Source organism: Chenopodium quinoa, unplaced genomic scaffold (assembly GCF_001683475.1).
Source record: "Chenopodium quinoa cultivar QQ74 unplaced genomic scaffold, ASM168347v1, whole genome shotgun sequence".
In the NCBI taxonomy this organism is placed as follows: domain Eukaryota; kingdom Viridiplantae; phylum Streptophyta; class Magnoliopsida; order Caryophyllales; family Amaranthaceae; genus Chenopodium; species Chenopodium quinoa.
Genome location: NW_018742881.1, coordinates 1,312,334 through 1,330,968, shown reverse-complemented (window position 1 = coordinate 1,330,968; position 18,635 = coordinate 1,312,334). Strand labels below are relative to the sequence as shown.

The 18,635-nt window shown below is 33.7% G+C and overlaps 1 protein-coding gene across 1 annotated transcript; it reads right to left on the bottom strand.

Moving 5' to 3' along the window:
• Positions 1-6,343: 6,343 nt before the first annotated feature.
• Positions 6,344-14,936, bottom strand: LOC110726782 (beta-amyrin synthase-like). Its single transcript, XM_021906290.1, has 18 exons — positions 14,471-14,936; positions 11,657-11,842; positions 11,449-11,538; positions 11,141-11,338; positions 10,964-11,048; positions 10,686-10,852; positions 10,385-10,576; positions 10,192-10,305; positions 9,961-10,083; positions 9,597-9,719; positions 9,397-9,495; positions 9,183-9,239; positions 9,019-9,065; positions 8,779-8,922; positions 8,359-8,536; positions 8,056-8,133; positions 6,727-6,810; positions 6,344-6,611 (listed from the first exon to the last, which is right to left on the bottom strand). The coding sequence occupies exons 1-18, from the start codon at positions 14,669-14,671 to the stop codon at positions 6,486-6,488; spliced, it is 2,292 nt and encodes a 763-aa protein (XP_021761982.1). The 5' UTR covers positions 14,672-14,936; the 3' UTR covers positions 6,344-6,485.
• Positions 14,937-18,635: the final 3,699 nt, after the last annotated feature.

Here is an 18,635-nt window from a genome sequence, read left to right as displayed (position 1 = left end):
ATAAAGCTTCAAATCTCAAGTTATATGATTATTTTAAGATGATCAGCTATCTGCGTCAGCGGCAAGAAGCGTTAGTGCCTCTGAATGGCACACCCATTATGCTTGGTCAAATTTAGGCGGTTTAGAGCCATTTATTTGTTACTTATCTTGGGGTTACTCGTTTAGTTAGGGTCTTATTTGTTACATATTTTGGGATTACTCGTTTGATCAGTGCCTCAAATCAGTTTTTGTTAAGAGTAGGGAGATCTTAACACTATGATTTATGATTGAACACTTTTCAATTCATTTTTGTTAAGAGTATGGAGATCTTAACACTATGATTTATGCTATTTTTGGCAAATTTATCCTCTTACCCTCTATTACTTCAAAATAATGACACATATTCACTTTCTCTTATTTTTATACTCCCACATTTTTGTACACCCACCCACTACACAATTTGAGTGTAATTATTAATTGTTATCATGAAATAAAAGAAAAAATAAAATAAAATTGTTGATAATCCTGCAGAATATGATGATGCTGATTATTTATGCTAGAGTCATGCTTATGGCATGTTTGCCACGTAGGCTAAGTTTGTTACAAGATTCTTGATCAGTCAGCAATTCTGTTATGATTTTGTTGCTTGTAATAGAAGCTAAGCATAGAGTATTATAGCTAAGTATAAATATTCATGTTGTAGCTATTCTCTAATTCTGAATTCAATCAAATGAGAATACTCTCCTCTCTTTTCTCTCTCTAATTTCTTCTCTCTCTAGTTCATATTGTTCTTCACTGATTTCTTATAGCAGATTTCAATATGGTATCAGAGCTTCTGGAATTCCAAAATTGTTGTTGAAATTCTGCTAGTTCCTGTTCTTCGATCTTCTGCAATTTACTCTGATTGTTACATTTTTTTATTGTTGATTGATTTTTCAAATTTCTGTGAATCATTTTTGTTTGATTCTTGAGAGTTTGTTCAATTTTATTGTTGCTGTTTAAATTTTTCTTCAATGGCGGCAAGTCTTCTTCCTCCTACTCAGGATCCTACCAGTCCATACTTCATTCATCCTTCTGAGAACACTAGTCAATCCTTGATTTCTGAGAAATTTTCCGGTGAAGGTTATGGTGAGTGGAAACGCAGTATGATCATTGCATTGTCTGCTAAAAACAAATTGTGCTTCATTGATGGCAGTCTTCCTCAACCTGCTATTACTGATTCTGTTCATTCAGCATGGAAGAGATGTGATGCAATAATCATCTCTTACATTCTGAGGTCTTTGGATACTTCTATTGCTCGAAGTGTTCTATATCTCACTACTTCCAGAGAGATCTGGAAGGATCTGGAGGAACAATATTCCCAAACCTCTGGTCCTCAATTCTTTACTCTGCAGCAGAAATTAACAGATCTACATCAAGGAGATGAAACTTCGATTGCAGATTTTTTCACTCAGATCAAAGCAATTTGGGATCAGATAAGTGAAATGAGTCCCTTACCTACCTGTAATTGCAGTGGATGTACTTGTGGTTTAACTCAGAAGTTTCTCAAACAACAGCAGGAGGAGAGATTAGTACAAATGTTGATGAAATTGAACAATAAGTACAATAACACTAGATCTAATATTCTGATGATGCAGCCTCTTCCTCCTATTTCTCTTGCTTACAGATTATTGATTCAGGAGGAGAAGCAGCAGGAATTAAGTGTTAATGATAACACTAAGGTCATGGCATTTGCTGCAGATTCAAGAAAATATCCACAGTATTACAAGCCACAATATCAGAGTTCAGCAAATTATCAGAATAGGAAAGCTAATCCTGTATTCTGTGAATATTGCAAAATTCCAGGCCATACTGTTGATAAATGTTTCAAGAAACATGGATATCCTCCTAACTTTGGTAACAACAGCAAGTTCAAAGGCAAGAAAGTTGTTGCAGTGGCACAGAATGCTGATATTGATGATGATGTGTCTACTGAATCAGATGCTCAGGTCACTATGTCCATGGATCATTACACTTCTATCATGAAGGCTCTGCAATCTCAGGATATTGGTGCAAGCTCAGCTGGAGGTTCACTTGCACCGGAGCCATCTGCAGGAGCTTTTGTGGCAGGTACTTACTTACTTGCTCAAACTCTAGCTGGATTATTGACAGTGGAGCAACTGACCATATTTGCTCTAATATTGATCTGTTCAGTGATTATAAAGTGTTTGATAAATTTCCTAACACTATTACTATTGCTGATGGAAAGAAAGTAATAGTTGAGCATATTGGAACTGTTAATTTTGAAAATGGCATACAGTTGAGGAATGTGTTGCATGTGCCTGGTTTCAAGTTCAATTTAATTTCAACTTACAAACTGTGTAAGGATTTGAACTGTGAAATTACTTTCACTCATGATAAATGCTTAATTCAGGATCCAACCATGAATCATTCCTTGGTTCTTGGTAGTTTGAGTTCTGGCTTATATTCAATTGATGATTCTGATCCTCTGAAGCAGCAGAAGACTGTTCTATCTGTTCCAAGTTCTTCTTCATTAGTTAATAATGAAGCAGCTAAGCTTTGGCATCTTAGGCTAGGGCATCTTCCTTTTAATAAGTTGCATTTAGTCAATAATGCTTTTAATAGCACTGCTGGTTGTGATATAGTTTGTCAAGTCTATCACAAAGCTAAGCAGACTAGACTTCCTTTTCATTCTAGTTTGTCTAGATCAACTAAGTGCTTTGATTTACTTCATGTTGATACTTGGGGACCATACAAATCTAAGATTCATGATGGTTGTAGTTATTTTTTTACTATTGTTGATGACTTCTCAAGGCACACTTGGACTTTTTTGATGAAAAATAAAACTGATGCTGTCTTTATCTTAAATAACCTTGTACTGTTGATTGAAAATCAGTTTGGTGCTAAGGTTTTATGCATTAGAACTGATAATGCTAAAGAACTCTGTGAGGGTGAAATCTTGCACTTATATAATGATAAGGGCATCATTCATCAGAAATCTTGTCTAGATACTCCACAACAAAATGGAGTGGTTGAAAGGAAGCACAGACACTTGTTAGAGACTGCAAGGGGTTTATACTTTCAGTCAAGGGTTCCTATCAGATTTTGGGGAGAATGTTTGATGTGTGCAACACACATAATCAACAGGATGCCTTTGAGCAGTGTTGATTTCAGTTCACCTTATGAGAAGCTGTATAACACTAAGCCTAGACTGGATCACCTTAGAGTTTTTGGTTCATTGTGTTACATTTCAACTCTAAAGAATGATAGGACAAAATTTGATTCAAGAGCAAGTCCTTGTGTTATGATGGGATATCCTCCAGATCAAAAGGCATACAGGGTTCTGAATTTGGAAAACAACAAGATCATTATCTCAAGAGATGTTGTGTTCTATGAGAAATATCTTCCTTTTCACTATGATTCAACCTTAAACCAATCTAAAATTCCTATTTTTCTACCCACAGAAACACCTTATCAGCTAGACATTTCATTTGATATCCCTGAACCTTTTATCCTACAACCAGAACCTGACTTACAACCTCAACCAGAGTCACATATCCCAGATCCCTGTACTGTTCCAGAACCCTATCATGTTCCTGTCACACAGCCTGAATCTCATTCAAATGCAGAAACAATTACAGTACAATCTTCAAACACAAATTCACCAACCTTAAACACAAATCCACCTACCCCAAACACAAACCCTATATCTGCTAGACAGTCTACCAGACCAAGAAAATAGCCTTCTCACTTTGACAATTTTGTCTGTATGGCAAGCAATGTAACTGAACACTTGTGCAATCTGGTTCAGTTCAACATTATACCTTCAGCAGCTAGAGCTTTGATTAATATTGTTGCACAGGTTTCTGAACCTGTCAGTTATTTGGAGGCTTCTCAACACCCAGACTGGGTTACAGCAATGAAAAAGGAACTGGATGCCTTGATGTCTAACAATACTTGGGATTTGGTACCCTTACCTAAAGGTAAAAAACCAATTGGTTGTAAATGGGTGTTTAAGGTGAAATTGAAAGCAGATGGATCAGTTGAAAGACTGAAGGCCAAGCTTGTAGCTAAGGGATTCACTCATAAATATGGTATTGATTACTTGGAAACCTTATCTCCAGTTGTGAAAATGGCCACAATAAGGTGTATTTTATCTGTTGCAGCAAGTAATCATTGGCCTGTATATCATTTGGACATAAATAATGCTTTTCTCCATGGTGATTTGTCAGAAGAAGTCTATATGAGAGCTCCAGAAGAGCTAGCTAATCCCAGCAATATGGTCTGTAAACTAAAGAAGTCATTATATGGTCTAAAACAGGCATCTAGGCAATGGTTTGCAAAGCTTAATGCTGAATTATTGGCCATGGGTTATGTTCAGTCAAAGAATGATTATTCTCTTTTCTTGAAAAAGAGTACATCTACTTTGACAATAGTAGCAGTCTATGTTGATGATATCCTTGTTATAGGGTCAGATTCTACTGAAATTGAATACTTCAAAGCTCATTTACATGCTCAATTCAGCATCAAAGATCTTGGTGTATTGAATTATTTTTTGGGAATTGAGGTAACACACCTACCTTCTGGGATTCTTCTAACTCAGAAGAAATTCACTAAAGAATTGCTTAGTGAATGTCAAATGGATGTGTCAAAGCTTGCTAAAAAACACCTCTTCCTACTGGGGTGAAACTAAGGTGATTACTATCCTGATCCAGAATTGTACAGATATTTGGTAGGAAAATTAAATTTTCTATCTAATACCAGGCCTGACATTTCTTACTCAGTCCAGACTTTGAGTCAATTTCTTCAGCAGCCCAGACTTTCTCATGTTAAAGCATTGCAGCATGTTCTTAGATATATTGCTCATACTCTAGGGCAAGGTATTCTGCTCAGAGCTTCTACTAAACTCACTCTCCAGGCATTTTTTGATTCAGATTGGGATCTTGTCCAACTACAAGAAGATCTGTGACTGGCTATGTTCTTCTTTTGGGAAACTCCCCTGTATCTTGGAATCCAAGAAACAGACTACAGTCTCAAAGAGCTCAAGTGAGGCTGAGTATAGAGCCATGGCTGCAGCTGCATCAGAGACTACTTGGCTTGTCAGGCTGCTTTTTGATCTAGGTGTTACAGACTTGCTACCTGTAACTCTCAATTGTGACAATCAAAGTGCAATACACATTGGCAGAAATCCTGTCTTTCATGAGCGCACTAAGAACATTGAATTGGATTGTCATTTCACCAGGGATAAAGTTCTTGAGGGCTTGATCCAACTGACTTATCTTCCTACAGTAGAGCAACTTGCAGACATCATGACAAAAGCTCTGTCAGTAACTCAACACTCTAAGCTTTCTTCCAAGCTGCTCATGTCTGAAGACTCCATCCATTCCAGCTTGCGGGGGGATGTTGATGATACTGCAGAATATGATGATGCTGATTATTTCTGCTAGAGTCATGCTTATGGCATGTTTGCCACGTAGGCTAAGTTTGTTACAAGATTCTTGATCAGTCAGCAATTCTGTTATGATTTTGTTGCTTGTAATAGAAGCTAAGCATAGAGTATTATAGCTAAGTATAAATATTCATGTTGTAGCTATTCTCTAATTCTGAATTCAATCAAATGAGAATACTCTCCTCTCTTTTCTCTCTCTAATTTCTTCTCTCTCTAGTTCATATTGTTCTTCACTGATTTCTTATAGCAGATTTCAATAAAAATGAACACCGTCTTTCATGTACTACCTCTATTTAATTTGTTTCTTATATTTGCATACTCCGTATTAAAATTTGTTTTTACATATATAATTGACAACTACTATTCTTTTGTGTGTGTGTTTTTAGAGAGCCATAAGGACGGATAATGAGAATTGATCTCAAAATTCTTTAAAGGCGAAGGGGCTCTACCTACCTTAACTATCTCTCACTCGATCTCACAACTATTACTCATTAATTTGATAATATCATTCAATTAGGGGGTGTTTGGTTCGCAGATTATAGGTATGAGGTATGAGTTTAGAATGACCAAAACTCATACCATATGTTTGGTTGTCAAAAATATGAATTTTAAACCCATACCTCAAACCCATGAGGTATGGGGTTTAGAAACCTTGGGGGAGGTGGGTTTGGCTCATTCCATTCCATTAGGTTCAAATACATAAAATTAAGGGGATGATATTCCATTCCAGAATTGAACCAAACACATGGTATTAAGTATCAAGTTCCAACACGATACCACCTTAACCCTATTCCTGATTCTAAACCTATACCACTCTACGAACCAAACGCCCCCTTAGTCATTATCCTGTCAATATTAGATTTATGAACCATAAATCCACTCGCGAATACTTTGCTCTTGCGTTTGTTTTCCACGTATAATTAACAAGACTTATCTTTTCATTTTATTAAGTACAACTTTACATAATTACAACTCTAATAATTCATATTAGATAAAAACTTATTTTGGGACAAAATTATTGTAACATATCTAGCTTGATATGAAATAATTAAATGGATTAGGCAGAGTTGATAGAAGGTAATGAAACACGCTTTCTGTACTCCGCAAGTGCCCACATTGGGTAAATACTCCTATACATTGGATAATGTAACATGCAATTCTTCATGAACACCCCTGTTATTTCCTGTTTTTTTTTTCCAATCATAAAGAGTAAAATTATGTTAATTTATCAATTAATACGTAATTATATTATCGGAAATTAATTATTAACACTTATTATAGGAGATAAATAATGTTACCTGTTGGGGAAAATCACCATTTTCGAGTTGTGAGTTGATCAAAAGCTTTGCTGCACGATGTAGAGGAGTTGGATCCCTCTCCGCCTGATTATAGTTAGAAAAATTGTATAAATTAACGTGTTAGGAATATAGGAAAATATATTATTGTGATATATTTTCCATATAGATCTTATGATATTATATTTAGGATAATAATATATCTTAGTGATATTCTAATATAGATTTATGGAAGTTTATATGATAGAGTTTATATTGTGTAGGTTATCTTATATAGGCTATAAATAATAGCCAAGATCATCAATACAATTCAAGCTATTCTCTCATAAATAATTTGTCATAGTATCAAGAGCAGGTTAAATCTTGCGACCCACCGGTGGGATTCATAAATTTGCTTCCGCTATGCAATAGTATTGCTCTTTGAAATTTCTATTTTTGGTTTAATCTTTTTTTTTTTTTTATGGAATAACCATGTGATACATGGGTTATTATTGGTGTATGTGATCAATATGAATGATCATATGTGATTTGGTTAGGTTGAAGTGTTTGAGTGTGCTTCCTCCATTATTGCATCTCCATGGAGATGAAGAAAAGCCACGTTTGGCGTTTGTTTTTTATTCAAAAAAAAAAATTGCAAAAGACCACGGACACCAGCAAAGGGCCTGGCAAAGAAGATCACGGACACCAGCAAAGGGCCGTGGCAAAGAAGATTACGGACACCAGCAAAGGGCCGTGGCAAAGAAGACCACGGACACCAGCAAAGGGTCGTGACAAAAGACCACGGACACCAGCAAAGGGCCGTGACAGAAGACCATGGACACCAGCAAAGGGCCGTGGTAGAAAAAGTTCTTTTTTTTTTAAATAAAAAAAAAATTGAAGGCGACATCAACAGAGTAGTGCAACTCGATTAACTTCAACAAAGTGCGAATTTCCAATCGTAACGTTCGTGTTACTGCCGTTACGATTGCAGGAGGGTGTTAGGAATATAGGAAAATATATTATTGTGATATATTTTCCATATAGATCTTATGATATTATATTTAGGATAATAATATATCTTAGTGATATTCTAATATAGATTTATGGAAGTTTATATGATAGAGTTTATATTGTGTAGGTTATCTTATATAGGCTATAAATAATAGCCAAGATCATCAATACAATTCAAGCTATTCTCTCATAAATAATTTGTCATAATGTCATTTTTAACAAACATCTAAATGGGAAACATATATGAAAATGGCAAATTAAGCATAGTTTTAAGCGCTTTTTTTTTTTTTTTTTTGGAAAAGCTAGGTTATTAGAGGAGTATTAGTAAAGTTATGAAAATACCTGTCCAGCATGAAGTAGACCCATTAAAGCCCATCCGGTTTGGACCAAATTGGACTTTCCTTCTATTGGCACAAATTCCTGTGGTTTATTTATCACAAATTGTTAATTAAATTCCAAATAAACAAACAAAAAACTTACGAGTAATAAAAAAACAGATGGAGTACGAAGTCCGGTATTAAATTGTAAAATTGTTCTATCAAATACAGAGTATGTAATTGGTATTTGAAAATATGGGGTTTGATACTCAAGATTTGGGATCAAATATCATCTATATTATATGTAATTACAAGGATAGTTAATTACCTTTTTGGGACATGAAATATAACTCTCACCCCATCCACCATCCTCCTTTTGCGTTGTAAGTAGAAATTCGACACCCTTCCTAACAGCAGCACAATTATAGTACGTTTTCCCACCAGCTGCTAGCCCTCCAAGAGCAAACCATGTCCCATATATGAAGCAAATTCCCCAATTTCCATACCTACAATACAATTTATGCTATAAATTAGATTAAATATAATCAATAAGAACGCGTACACAACTTGTACAAACTACATACAACATAATATATACTACCTCCGTTTCATATTATTTGCAACGATTTGGCATAAAGTAGAGAAAAAAATGTTTAATCATTGCAAATAATATGAAACGGTGATAGTATATACAAATGGCATAGATATGCTATACGAAGTATTAGAACTTAGAAGTCATATAACATACCATCCTCCATTAGGAAACTGAGTGTTCTCAAGGTACCGGACTGCATTTACGACGAAATTATCGATCTCTTTCTTCCTGTGGCCTGGGTATAACTTCTTGAACATAACTAGAGCTTGAATTGCTGAAGCTGTACATTCTACGTACCTATTATATATATATATGTGTTCTTTTTGTTAGTAGTCTGCTCATTAAAATTAAAACCATAATAACAATTTATTGAATATAAAGAATAATACTCACTCATATTCAATGACAATGCCTTCAAAAAATTCTGTTGGGTTAAGAACCTGGAGATCGTACAAATATACTTATATTAAGCTCATATACATTGATTAACAAACTGATTACTATGTAACATTGTTAATACGTAAATTTATACGTTGTAGTAAAATTAAATGGCTTACCTCCAACCATTCTTGAGCCCCTGCAGGTTCCCAAGCAGCTAGCCCGCCATTTTTACTCTGAAAATAAATAGTTGATGTATTATTTTCAATTTTTTGGGCTAGAAAAATTGAAATTTAACATAATAATAGATCTCACTTCAAATAAAGATATATTGGTGTAACGAACGCCAATATGTAAAAAAATAAATATTACAATATAGTAATGGATTTTTACCTGTAGAGAAAGTAAGACATTGACAGAATCATAAAGTCGTTCAGGGTCCATCTTTTCTCCAACAATTTCCAGGGGCATTGTTGATAAGATTAGACAACACTATATAATACAAAAGAAACCAAAGTTAATTGTATAAATTAAATAAACATCAAAATGCATTATATTTTTCTTCTATAACAAAAATACAATCTACTTGGTACCTTAAGGCCTTCGGCGGTACAATCAGAGACTTGCCAACCATGATCTTGGTCGGAAAAAGTCCATGATCCCTTTGAGATATGGCGGTGCATAGCTTTGAAGTCGCCTGATGGATTGTCCTTAACCTAATATATACCCAAATATGTAGCATTAGTTATACAACTATTCTACTTTCTAGTGTTTATGAACATTTTATAACACTAGTCCTTAAAGTACTACCTCCGTTACATATTATTTACAACGATTTGACATAAAGTAGAGAGGAAAAATGTCTAATCATTGCAAATAATAATGTAACGGAAGTAGTATATAAATTTCTGCACCTAATATACATGAAAAATTCACTAGTTAAGAAAAAATGAATACCTGTGACTCTTTAATAAAGAAGTGGCCTTTCTTAAGAGCAGGTCCAATTTCGTCCAGGCTAAGATTTGAAGCTAGCAATGCTTGGACGGAAAACCCACAATCCCATTCTTGACTTCCAAAACTCTGCATTTTGTTTATCACATATATTTATGTTAGTAATGATCACTTTTCATAATTTTGGAGAATTTTGTAAGTACTTTATTAATAAAACTCTCTTTGATGATAAAATACCTGCATTTTTAATCCATCTTCAGCAATCCAAATGTAATCTTGGACTCTAGCAAGATGTTTCTTGTAATGATCTCCTTTAGGGTCTTCAACCCAACAAGCTAACATACATAAAACCTACAAAATTCAAAGAAATTAGTCAATGTTTTATATCTTTAAGTACTAAATTATTATAACCTTATTGATCGATATATACCTTCTCAACACATCCAATGGTTATGTAACGACTATTCTCATCTTCGTAATGAATGTGTTCCATTGTAACCTCGAGTGCCTTCTTTCGAATCAGCTTGTTGAAAGGCCAACGAGTAAGGAGAGGCTCCGTAAAGATGTAAAGAGCGTCCCACATTAAATCTTGAATCAATGGATGAGGGTAGTAAAGATCCTCCTATTTGTTAATTATAACAATTAGTTTAATTAGTGCAAGTTTTAAAAATAAAAAAATGTCTATGAGTTTATCAAAATTAATAAACAAGGCCAAAGTTATATGATCTTACCGGTGCACACAAATGACGCATTTGCTTCCAACTAATTTGCTCAAAGGGCTCGTTGTAGAGTTCTTCTCTAAGTTCTTTAATCAAAGGTGTAATCGGACCGATGAACCTCTTTCCATACAAGTATGACATTGGCATATATACCATTCGACAATAGCACCACATTTTTGCTGCATAATAATCAACATCAAATTTTATTAGCACCAAAAGTTTCAAGAATTTAGCTAGCTTTTAAACATAACTTGTACAAGATATCTACTAGGGAATACGAAATTTTATACCAGGATACATAGGGAGAAAAGACGGAAGGAGCCAGAACTCAGGTGGCATTGGATTACTTCCAGACCAATCAAACAAGCCGAGTATCTAAAATGGTAGAAATATATACATGTTTGTTACAATCACATTAGATAATTAATCACGTTATGAATTATATGAAGTTACATTAAATGACTTACAGATAGCCAAGTTTTTCCCCAAGAAGGCATATGAGTAACGCTACCATGGTCAAGGATCCATTTACGAGCCCTAGGACAAGCATTGTCATCACCCTCATCCGGTCCGATTCCAAGCATTCGCAAACAAATATAGTTGAGTGCAGTACAAAACATGGTACTGTGTCCTTCAATATGCAATCCCCAACCTCCATCTTCATTCTATTATAATAAATTATACAATTAGTCCAATTTTTTCTTAGGAAAGTAAAAGTATTTCCATAGTCAAACCTCTTCAATTCATCATTATATTGTAAAGAATATGAGTTAACCTGATGATAATAGATACTACGAAGAATCTCCCTACGATGCTCTGGCCCGAAAACAGAATTCAGATCCCCTGTAATGTATAAGCAGAAAACCTGCATGGCATTACATGTTTATGTACATGTTATTACATTATAACGAACTCTTGAAAACTTTGTTATAAAATTATGGAATTACATAAATGAAATGTACATAGATTGTTAAGGGACTAACCAAGGGAGGAAGGAAAAATTGAGGGCCAGCAATTTCAGCAGGCCAATGGCCTTGGTCAGACTGCAGGGCTGTGAATACATTCACGGCTCTCTTTAATGTTGTCGTCGCGGTTTCGTATGTGATCTCCTCCCCTTCTTCTACCTTCACTTGAGGTATTGTTTGCTTGAAGTTTTTCTCCCTTAGGAACTATGGTTCAAATGATTAATTGCATAATTAGTGGTTATTAAATAATTAATGTTCTTGCATATAAGTGCATAACGTTACATCACTTTATTAAACTAAAAAATTTGCATTTAAATTTTCTTTTTATCAATGTTGGACAAAATTTTATCATAATTTCTCATATTGTACGAATTATTAAAGTTAACTAATTAAAGGAGCATGAATGCTCATCTCACACCACAAAAAGAATGAGATGAAAGATAATGAAATATCATACGAGGTCTAGTGTTTTCATAATAATGCTTCGTACATCTATTTAATTTTCGAAAACGAGTTTCTGTTTTAGTGACAAATATTGAGGGATACGTATATTCACAGGTTCAAATCGCCCGTCTTTAGTTATTAATATCATTGTGACATATCATTTGTATAGTAGTTAAGAATGGACCTAGTTAACAATGTGTGGTTCCTACAGGCATTGGTAACTTGCATCGTAAAGCCGTTTCGCGAAAAGAACATATTACACACATGTAAAGAACATACTATTGTAATGAAAAGAACATACTATTAAAAAGTAATGAACACATATGTAAAGTAAAAAGAACATATTTATATTAAAAAAGAGTGAAAAGAACATATGTTCATGTTCTTTAATTGTCAGTGTAATGTACTTTTATTTGTGATATAATGTTAATTACTTATTGTGAAATGTTCTTTGATTTTTTTTTTTAAAAAAAAATTATGGTGAATATACATAAATCATGTTCATTACATAATATTTTCATGTTCTTTATAAATATTAGGGATGTTCTTTAGATGTATAAAAAAACATAAAAATTGGATGTTCTTTACAAAACAGTTATATGTTCTTTACAAAACAGCTTTATGTTCTTTAAAAAACTGCTACATGTTCTTTTCGCGTTTTTTGCCTGTACCTTGCTAGGTACAGGCGACTGTACCTTAAAATTTTCAGTTATTAATATCATTGCGACATATCATTTGTATAGTAGTTAAGGATGGACTATTAGACACACCATGGTAAAAAAAAAAAAAAAAAAAAAAAAAAAAAAAAAAAAAGGCACATAGTTTTCTAATATGTACTTGTACAAGTAATTTAGAAAAATGTACACATAAAATCATTCTCATTTTAAGGATTTTCTTATTTGACATGTTTAAACTCGAATTTTTATGAGTAGACTATAAAGTCCATGTAAAATAGAGTGTATAGATTTAGGTAGTCGTAAAAGTCCGAATGCGCCCAACCTACCCACGAGGTGCTCGAGGGACATGTTATTAACCCCAATTTGTGAAATTCCAACTACCAAATAATTTCTAATTATTCAATTAATAAATCAATATTGATTTTTTTTTTTTTTTTTTTTTTTTTGAGGAGAAATCAGTATTGATTTCTGATTCGAACATGTGCAATAATTAATTAATTAATGGATGAAGTTATTAAAAGTATCTTACCAAATCGAGTAATCTTGGTGCCCGTTGACTTTAAATCCAATTGGATTCTTTCAATTTTTATGTTACTTAGAGTAAAATTATTAGATACGAAGCGTATTATAACATTGTTTTGGAATTCTTTTTGCAACTTTTGAATTAATAAGTGTGATAAACTTAAATAAACTTGAGTTCAATTCAATAAGATTGATTTTTTACATTGTTGAGCTTTGTCATTCCCAAACAATATTAATAATAACAAAGTAACGTAAGCTATTAAAATGGAAAGTACCACCATTGTTTAATATGTTTAATTTGATAGTGTACGTGATTTTATTAACATAAATCCTCATCTTGCGTTTGGCATGTAACTGGAATAGGGGTTGGTAACAACTAACGACATTTTAGGTTAGTGTGAAAAATTACCGTATTGTTTGCTCCCAAACTCTAATAATTATTCTGCTGTAAATAATTCTTTACGACATAACAAACACCACGATTACCTCCTATAATAAATATTTTATAAACACTCGGGTGTATGATGCACTCAACTATCACAAAGTTAGTTTTTTGCTCTCCATTTGATGATTAAATGATATCAATTACTAACATGAGAACAAATATATCATGCACCCGGGTGTACATAATAATATGTCAAACCTATTTAACGTGATATAATAAATATACTTCGTATACAGTACATGAATTATGAATATACATTCAATATAAGAGGAGTTTGTTCTATACTTCCGTTTATGAAGGAAAAGTTCAATACCAACCATTTTAAGTCTACTTAAGTATCTCATGCATGATTGAGAAAATGCTATGTAATAGTAAGGGGAAATTTCTTATCACTTCAGATTTCACAAACTAGTTTAACCTCAAATCAACTTTCGAGTTATTTAAAAAAAAAAAAAAAAAAAAAAATCAACTTCCGACCTTAAAAAATCAACCTCATCACTGTTTTCCCTCTTTTTATCCCCAGGCTCCCAATCAATATCTAAATCAACTTCAAATATTAAACAAAGTAAACAATAAAGGTGAATATGATCTGGTTAAGCCCGTATATATTGTATTTAGTTGGTTAACGGGCTAAGTTTCGGCCCTTCAATTAGGTTTTATACTTGTATATATACCTTGTTTACACTCAATATAAACTAAGAATACACATTCTTGACAGATCTATAATAAAGCCAGAAAACAAACCTGAAGACGCCATATGAGATCACCACAAGGCTTAACTTTAAATCGATTGTTGTAGAAGTTGCGACGTGCTTCCTCCACCTCCTCCCTCTCCTCAGGGGTGCCATAGTTTGGATCAAACTCCCAAGTTTGTCGTCCAACAAAGTTATTAGTGCTGTATAAATAAGGGTCATTTGCACCTTCTCCAACTTTTAACCTCCACATTTTATAATCCCAACTTCACAACTTTAGCACGTAGAGAAAATTTCCTGAGCAAAATTTATAAATCTTCAAATTCTCAAATTACGGGTCACAATTTCTGTGACCAAACTAACTGACAATATACTATAATTGATCAGCTCAAATTACTATGCGATGTAGTTGGCAAGTTTTATGTTTTGTTGTGCTCAATTAGATATGGTAGAGTCACTTTTATATGAAAACTTTGATGTATAAATATGTGTGTGAAATATACAAGCAATATGCATGCATATATTATATAATATGCCAGGTTGGTCCAATAACTAAAATAAATAATGAAATATTTTATGTAGGAAAGACGAAGACGTAGAGCCATATGATGATGTTTATAATTTATCTCGCGCTCCTCGCTTTCCTCGTTGCTACGAAAGCAATCTACGTGTATGACGATTTATTTTGTGGTCGATTTTTTATTTTTTTTAGTTTTTTTCTTGGAAGGACTTTAGACTGAACCTCAACCCTTACGTTTTGTTTGGTCCGGTATTTACAAGTCAGACACTTTTTGAGAGTGAGGGGGAAATGGTAAGGAATCCCCCACCCTTAAAGTGCCTCTATTGGAAATTAAACCCTTGACCTCAAGGTTGGAAAATACAATCCTTACCACTAGACCAAACTTAGCTTGGTTTGTGGTCGAATGTATTGCCTATTAATTGTGTGGATTCTAGACCCCTCATACATTGCTTGAAAACTGACTTGTATATAATTATTAAATTTATACCATAAATCCATAATTATAAAATTACTAAAGTTTTATATATGATTACATGACTAAACATGATGAGTTTGACTTATTAAAATTACAGTAAAGTATGGACTAACACATTTTTAGTACTAATGATGATAATAATAAACTAATTTGGAGATGCAAATTTTTTAAATAAACTAATTTAGAGAGAGGTGGGTGGTTGCGCCGGGGGAAAGAGGGAGGGGCTGGGTCAACCGGCGCAGGGGAGGAGGCTGGGTCGGTCAGCATTCGGGGAGCGGGACGGCGGGAGGACTGATATCTGCTGGAGGGTTGGGGACCTTGGGTTGGGGTGGCACTCGGAGGTTAGGATCGATATAGCCTTTTTATTATATATATATTTTTTAAAGTTTTTGACTAATCAATCATGCAGTGATAAGGAACCAGTCAAAGAAAATGCTCTATAAAGGCGAGATTATTTAATGATAATTCAAATATGAGATTATTAGCAGCAAACCGACAAAGATAGAAATATTAGAAGCAATTTTTTTGTTTTTTTTCTTCCTAAATTAGCCACAAGTCTTAACAAAGTATATAAGCTAATGAGATAATTACCTATGACTTTTACGTATAGTATACATGCACATATGAGATGTGACATACCCTTAATATTTATCACTAGGCCCAGTAGGGGACTGATTTGTGGAATTGTGGTGTGGGAAAGGAAGAGGGGTTGTTCATGGTCCAATATATCGTTTTCTTAATTTAAGGAAAGAAAGAAGGAAATATTTTTCTACTCCGTCCATCCCTAAATTAAAAACATCTATCACTTTATTATGTGAGTAATAAATGCTAGAAAGAAGCTTTGTATTAAAGGACGGAGGGAGTACTATTTAAAAAGGTATTCAAGGTTATATAGATAATAACAAGATATTTTATTTTGTTCTTAAATACTTAGGACACTTGAGTTTGTGTGGAAATATAGGAAGAATCATAGGCACTGCGACCATAATACATATATATAGTAATTAATTAAATAAACTTATGTATCATTGAGGAGACAAGTATTATAAGTATTTAGAAACAATTTGAGTATCATTAGAGGTCATTAAATTACCATTTCCCTTGAAATAAAAGGAAAAATATAAGTTAATCTGCCATATAAACGAATTTTTGTTAATCTGATGACATTTTTGTAAATATATTGAAAATCCAGGGTAATTTATTCAATACTTTTGGTGAGCTGTCCAATTACTGTTTGCTTTTTGCTTTTACTGTTTGGTGAGGAAATTACACATGTACCCCTCAACTAGTACATTAAAAGACGCATATACCCCTCTACTGGTACTTGAAAAGACAATTATACCCCCAGATAAACAAATATTATTTATTCGGGGAATTGTTTGGGTATCCCTCAAAATAAAAAGTGAAATCACATTCTCTATTCGTAAATTCACAAACTACGAAAAATAAGGCAAAAGGAGAAGGTTTTAAGAAAAATCACTTTGCTTGTTTGCTTAGTGTAAAAAAAAAAAAATCCTTAACTACAACCTATACTAAGGCCTTGTTCACTTTACATTAATTCAGTTCAACAAAAAATAATATCACTTCAATAAATATAATTTTAATTTGGCAAAAATAAGGTGAAGTAAACATAACCTAAATAAAAAAATAAACGAAAACTATATAATAATATACTACTCCGTAGTATGGTATAATAGCACCTCGGCGACCCCACCGGATATTGGAGATAAGAGATGACACCCTCGTTTACCTCGAGCGCCAATGTTTGACATTGAGAATTTTCATTTAATTTTTTGGCTGCGACTCTCCCTCAATTATCAGTGTTTACTCTACTCTTTTCTTCTCTTTCTGTTTACTTATCTCCACGTGCTCAAGGTGTGCAACTTGTAAGCTAATTATTCATTTATTTATTTTTAATTATTCAACGTAACCTATTTCAAAGGGTTTTGTACTTTTGTTCATTTTTGTCAATTCCTTTTAAAGTTTATGTTTGTCAATCCATCACTAAAATTATTACGTACTCCGTAATAATTTTATATATCAACAAATAAATTAATGTTAATAGCGGACATTTACTGATTTACCATGTTTTAAATAAATATACTTCACGAATGTACTCAAAGTTAATGTGTGAAAAGCATGATTTAAAGTGTCATTTAGCTTTAGCACAAGGTATTAGTCGCTTTCAAAAAAAAAATGTATTAGGGGTTGTTTGGTTACACAAAGAAAATGGAGGAAGTCAAAAATTATGGAAATTTGAAAATGGGTGAGTTGTTTGGTTGACACTAAAAAGTGAAAATGAGGGAATTGCAAATTCATGGGAATTGTGACTTCCCACAAAACATGGGAAGTTGATTACCCAACCCCCCCTAGGTAAGTCAAAATTCCCATGATTTGCAACTTCCTTCATGTCAACCAAACAATTTTAAGCAATTCCCATGAATTTGATGTAGGAATTTAATTCTCATGAAATACAAATTCCTATGGAAAGTAAATTCCCATAGCAACCAAACGACACCTTAGTCTTTCCAATTATACCTTCTTATTATCTATAGTCATTTGTTGTTGATAAATTGTTGCAACTTACATAAAATAAACAAAATAATTTCAAATCAAACCAGATAAAAAAAACATAGGTTCAGTTCAAATGAAATATACAAGTATAAAAAATAAAGTAAACTAAATAAGTTCATTGGTTTGTGAAATGTAATATGAAGTATGTTTATAACATAATATGTTATTAAAAAAAAGGGAAATTCTCCATTATAACCCGCTACTTTTTGAAATTCTACGCTGTGCCCCTAGTTTTTGGAACTTCTACACTGTAACCCTAAGGTCTCATTGGTAACTTTGTTGTACCCTCGTCGTTAAGTGTCCGTTAATAAAGTTCCGATATCCCAAAAATATTAAAAAAAATTAAAAAGAAAACTAAAATCACCAATCCAACCACCCACAACCAGCCGCTGCAACCCACGGCCAGCCCTACCCCCGTCCCCTCGAACGTCGAACGCCTCTCAGACCCTTTTTCCCTCCCTCGGTGACTGCACAGCCCCGATGACCCTCCCCTTTCCCCGTAAAACCACTCGTAACCCCTCCCCCTCCCCCACGAAAAAACACTTTAAATAACCTCCAATCGCCGGAAATCAACGATCCGCCATCTCCCTTCACCGCAGCCGTAGCCTCCGCTGTTGTTCCTTTTCTCTCTCTCCGCTCTAGCCTCCT

Coding starts and splice junctions, on each gene's coding strand:
- LOC110726782 (XM_021906290.1), bottom strand. CDS start 14,671: ATGTGGAGGTTAAAAGTTGGAGAAGGTGCAAATGACCCTTATTTATAC. Junction 11,339..11,448: donor GTAGTATCTATTATCATCAG/GTTAACTCATAT, acceptor TTATTATAATAG/AATGAAGATGGAGGTTGGGG. Junction 10,084..10,191: donor AAGATGGATTAAAAATGCAG/GTATTTTATCAT, acceptor AACAAAATGCAG/AGTTTTGGAAGTCAAGAATG.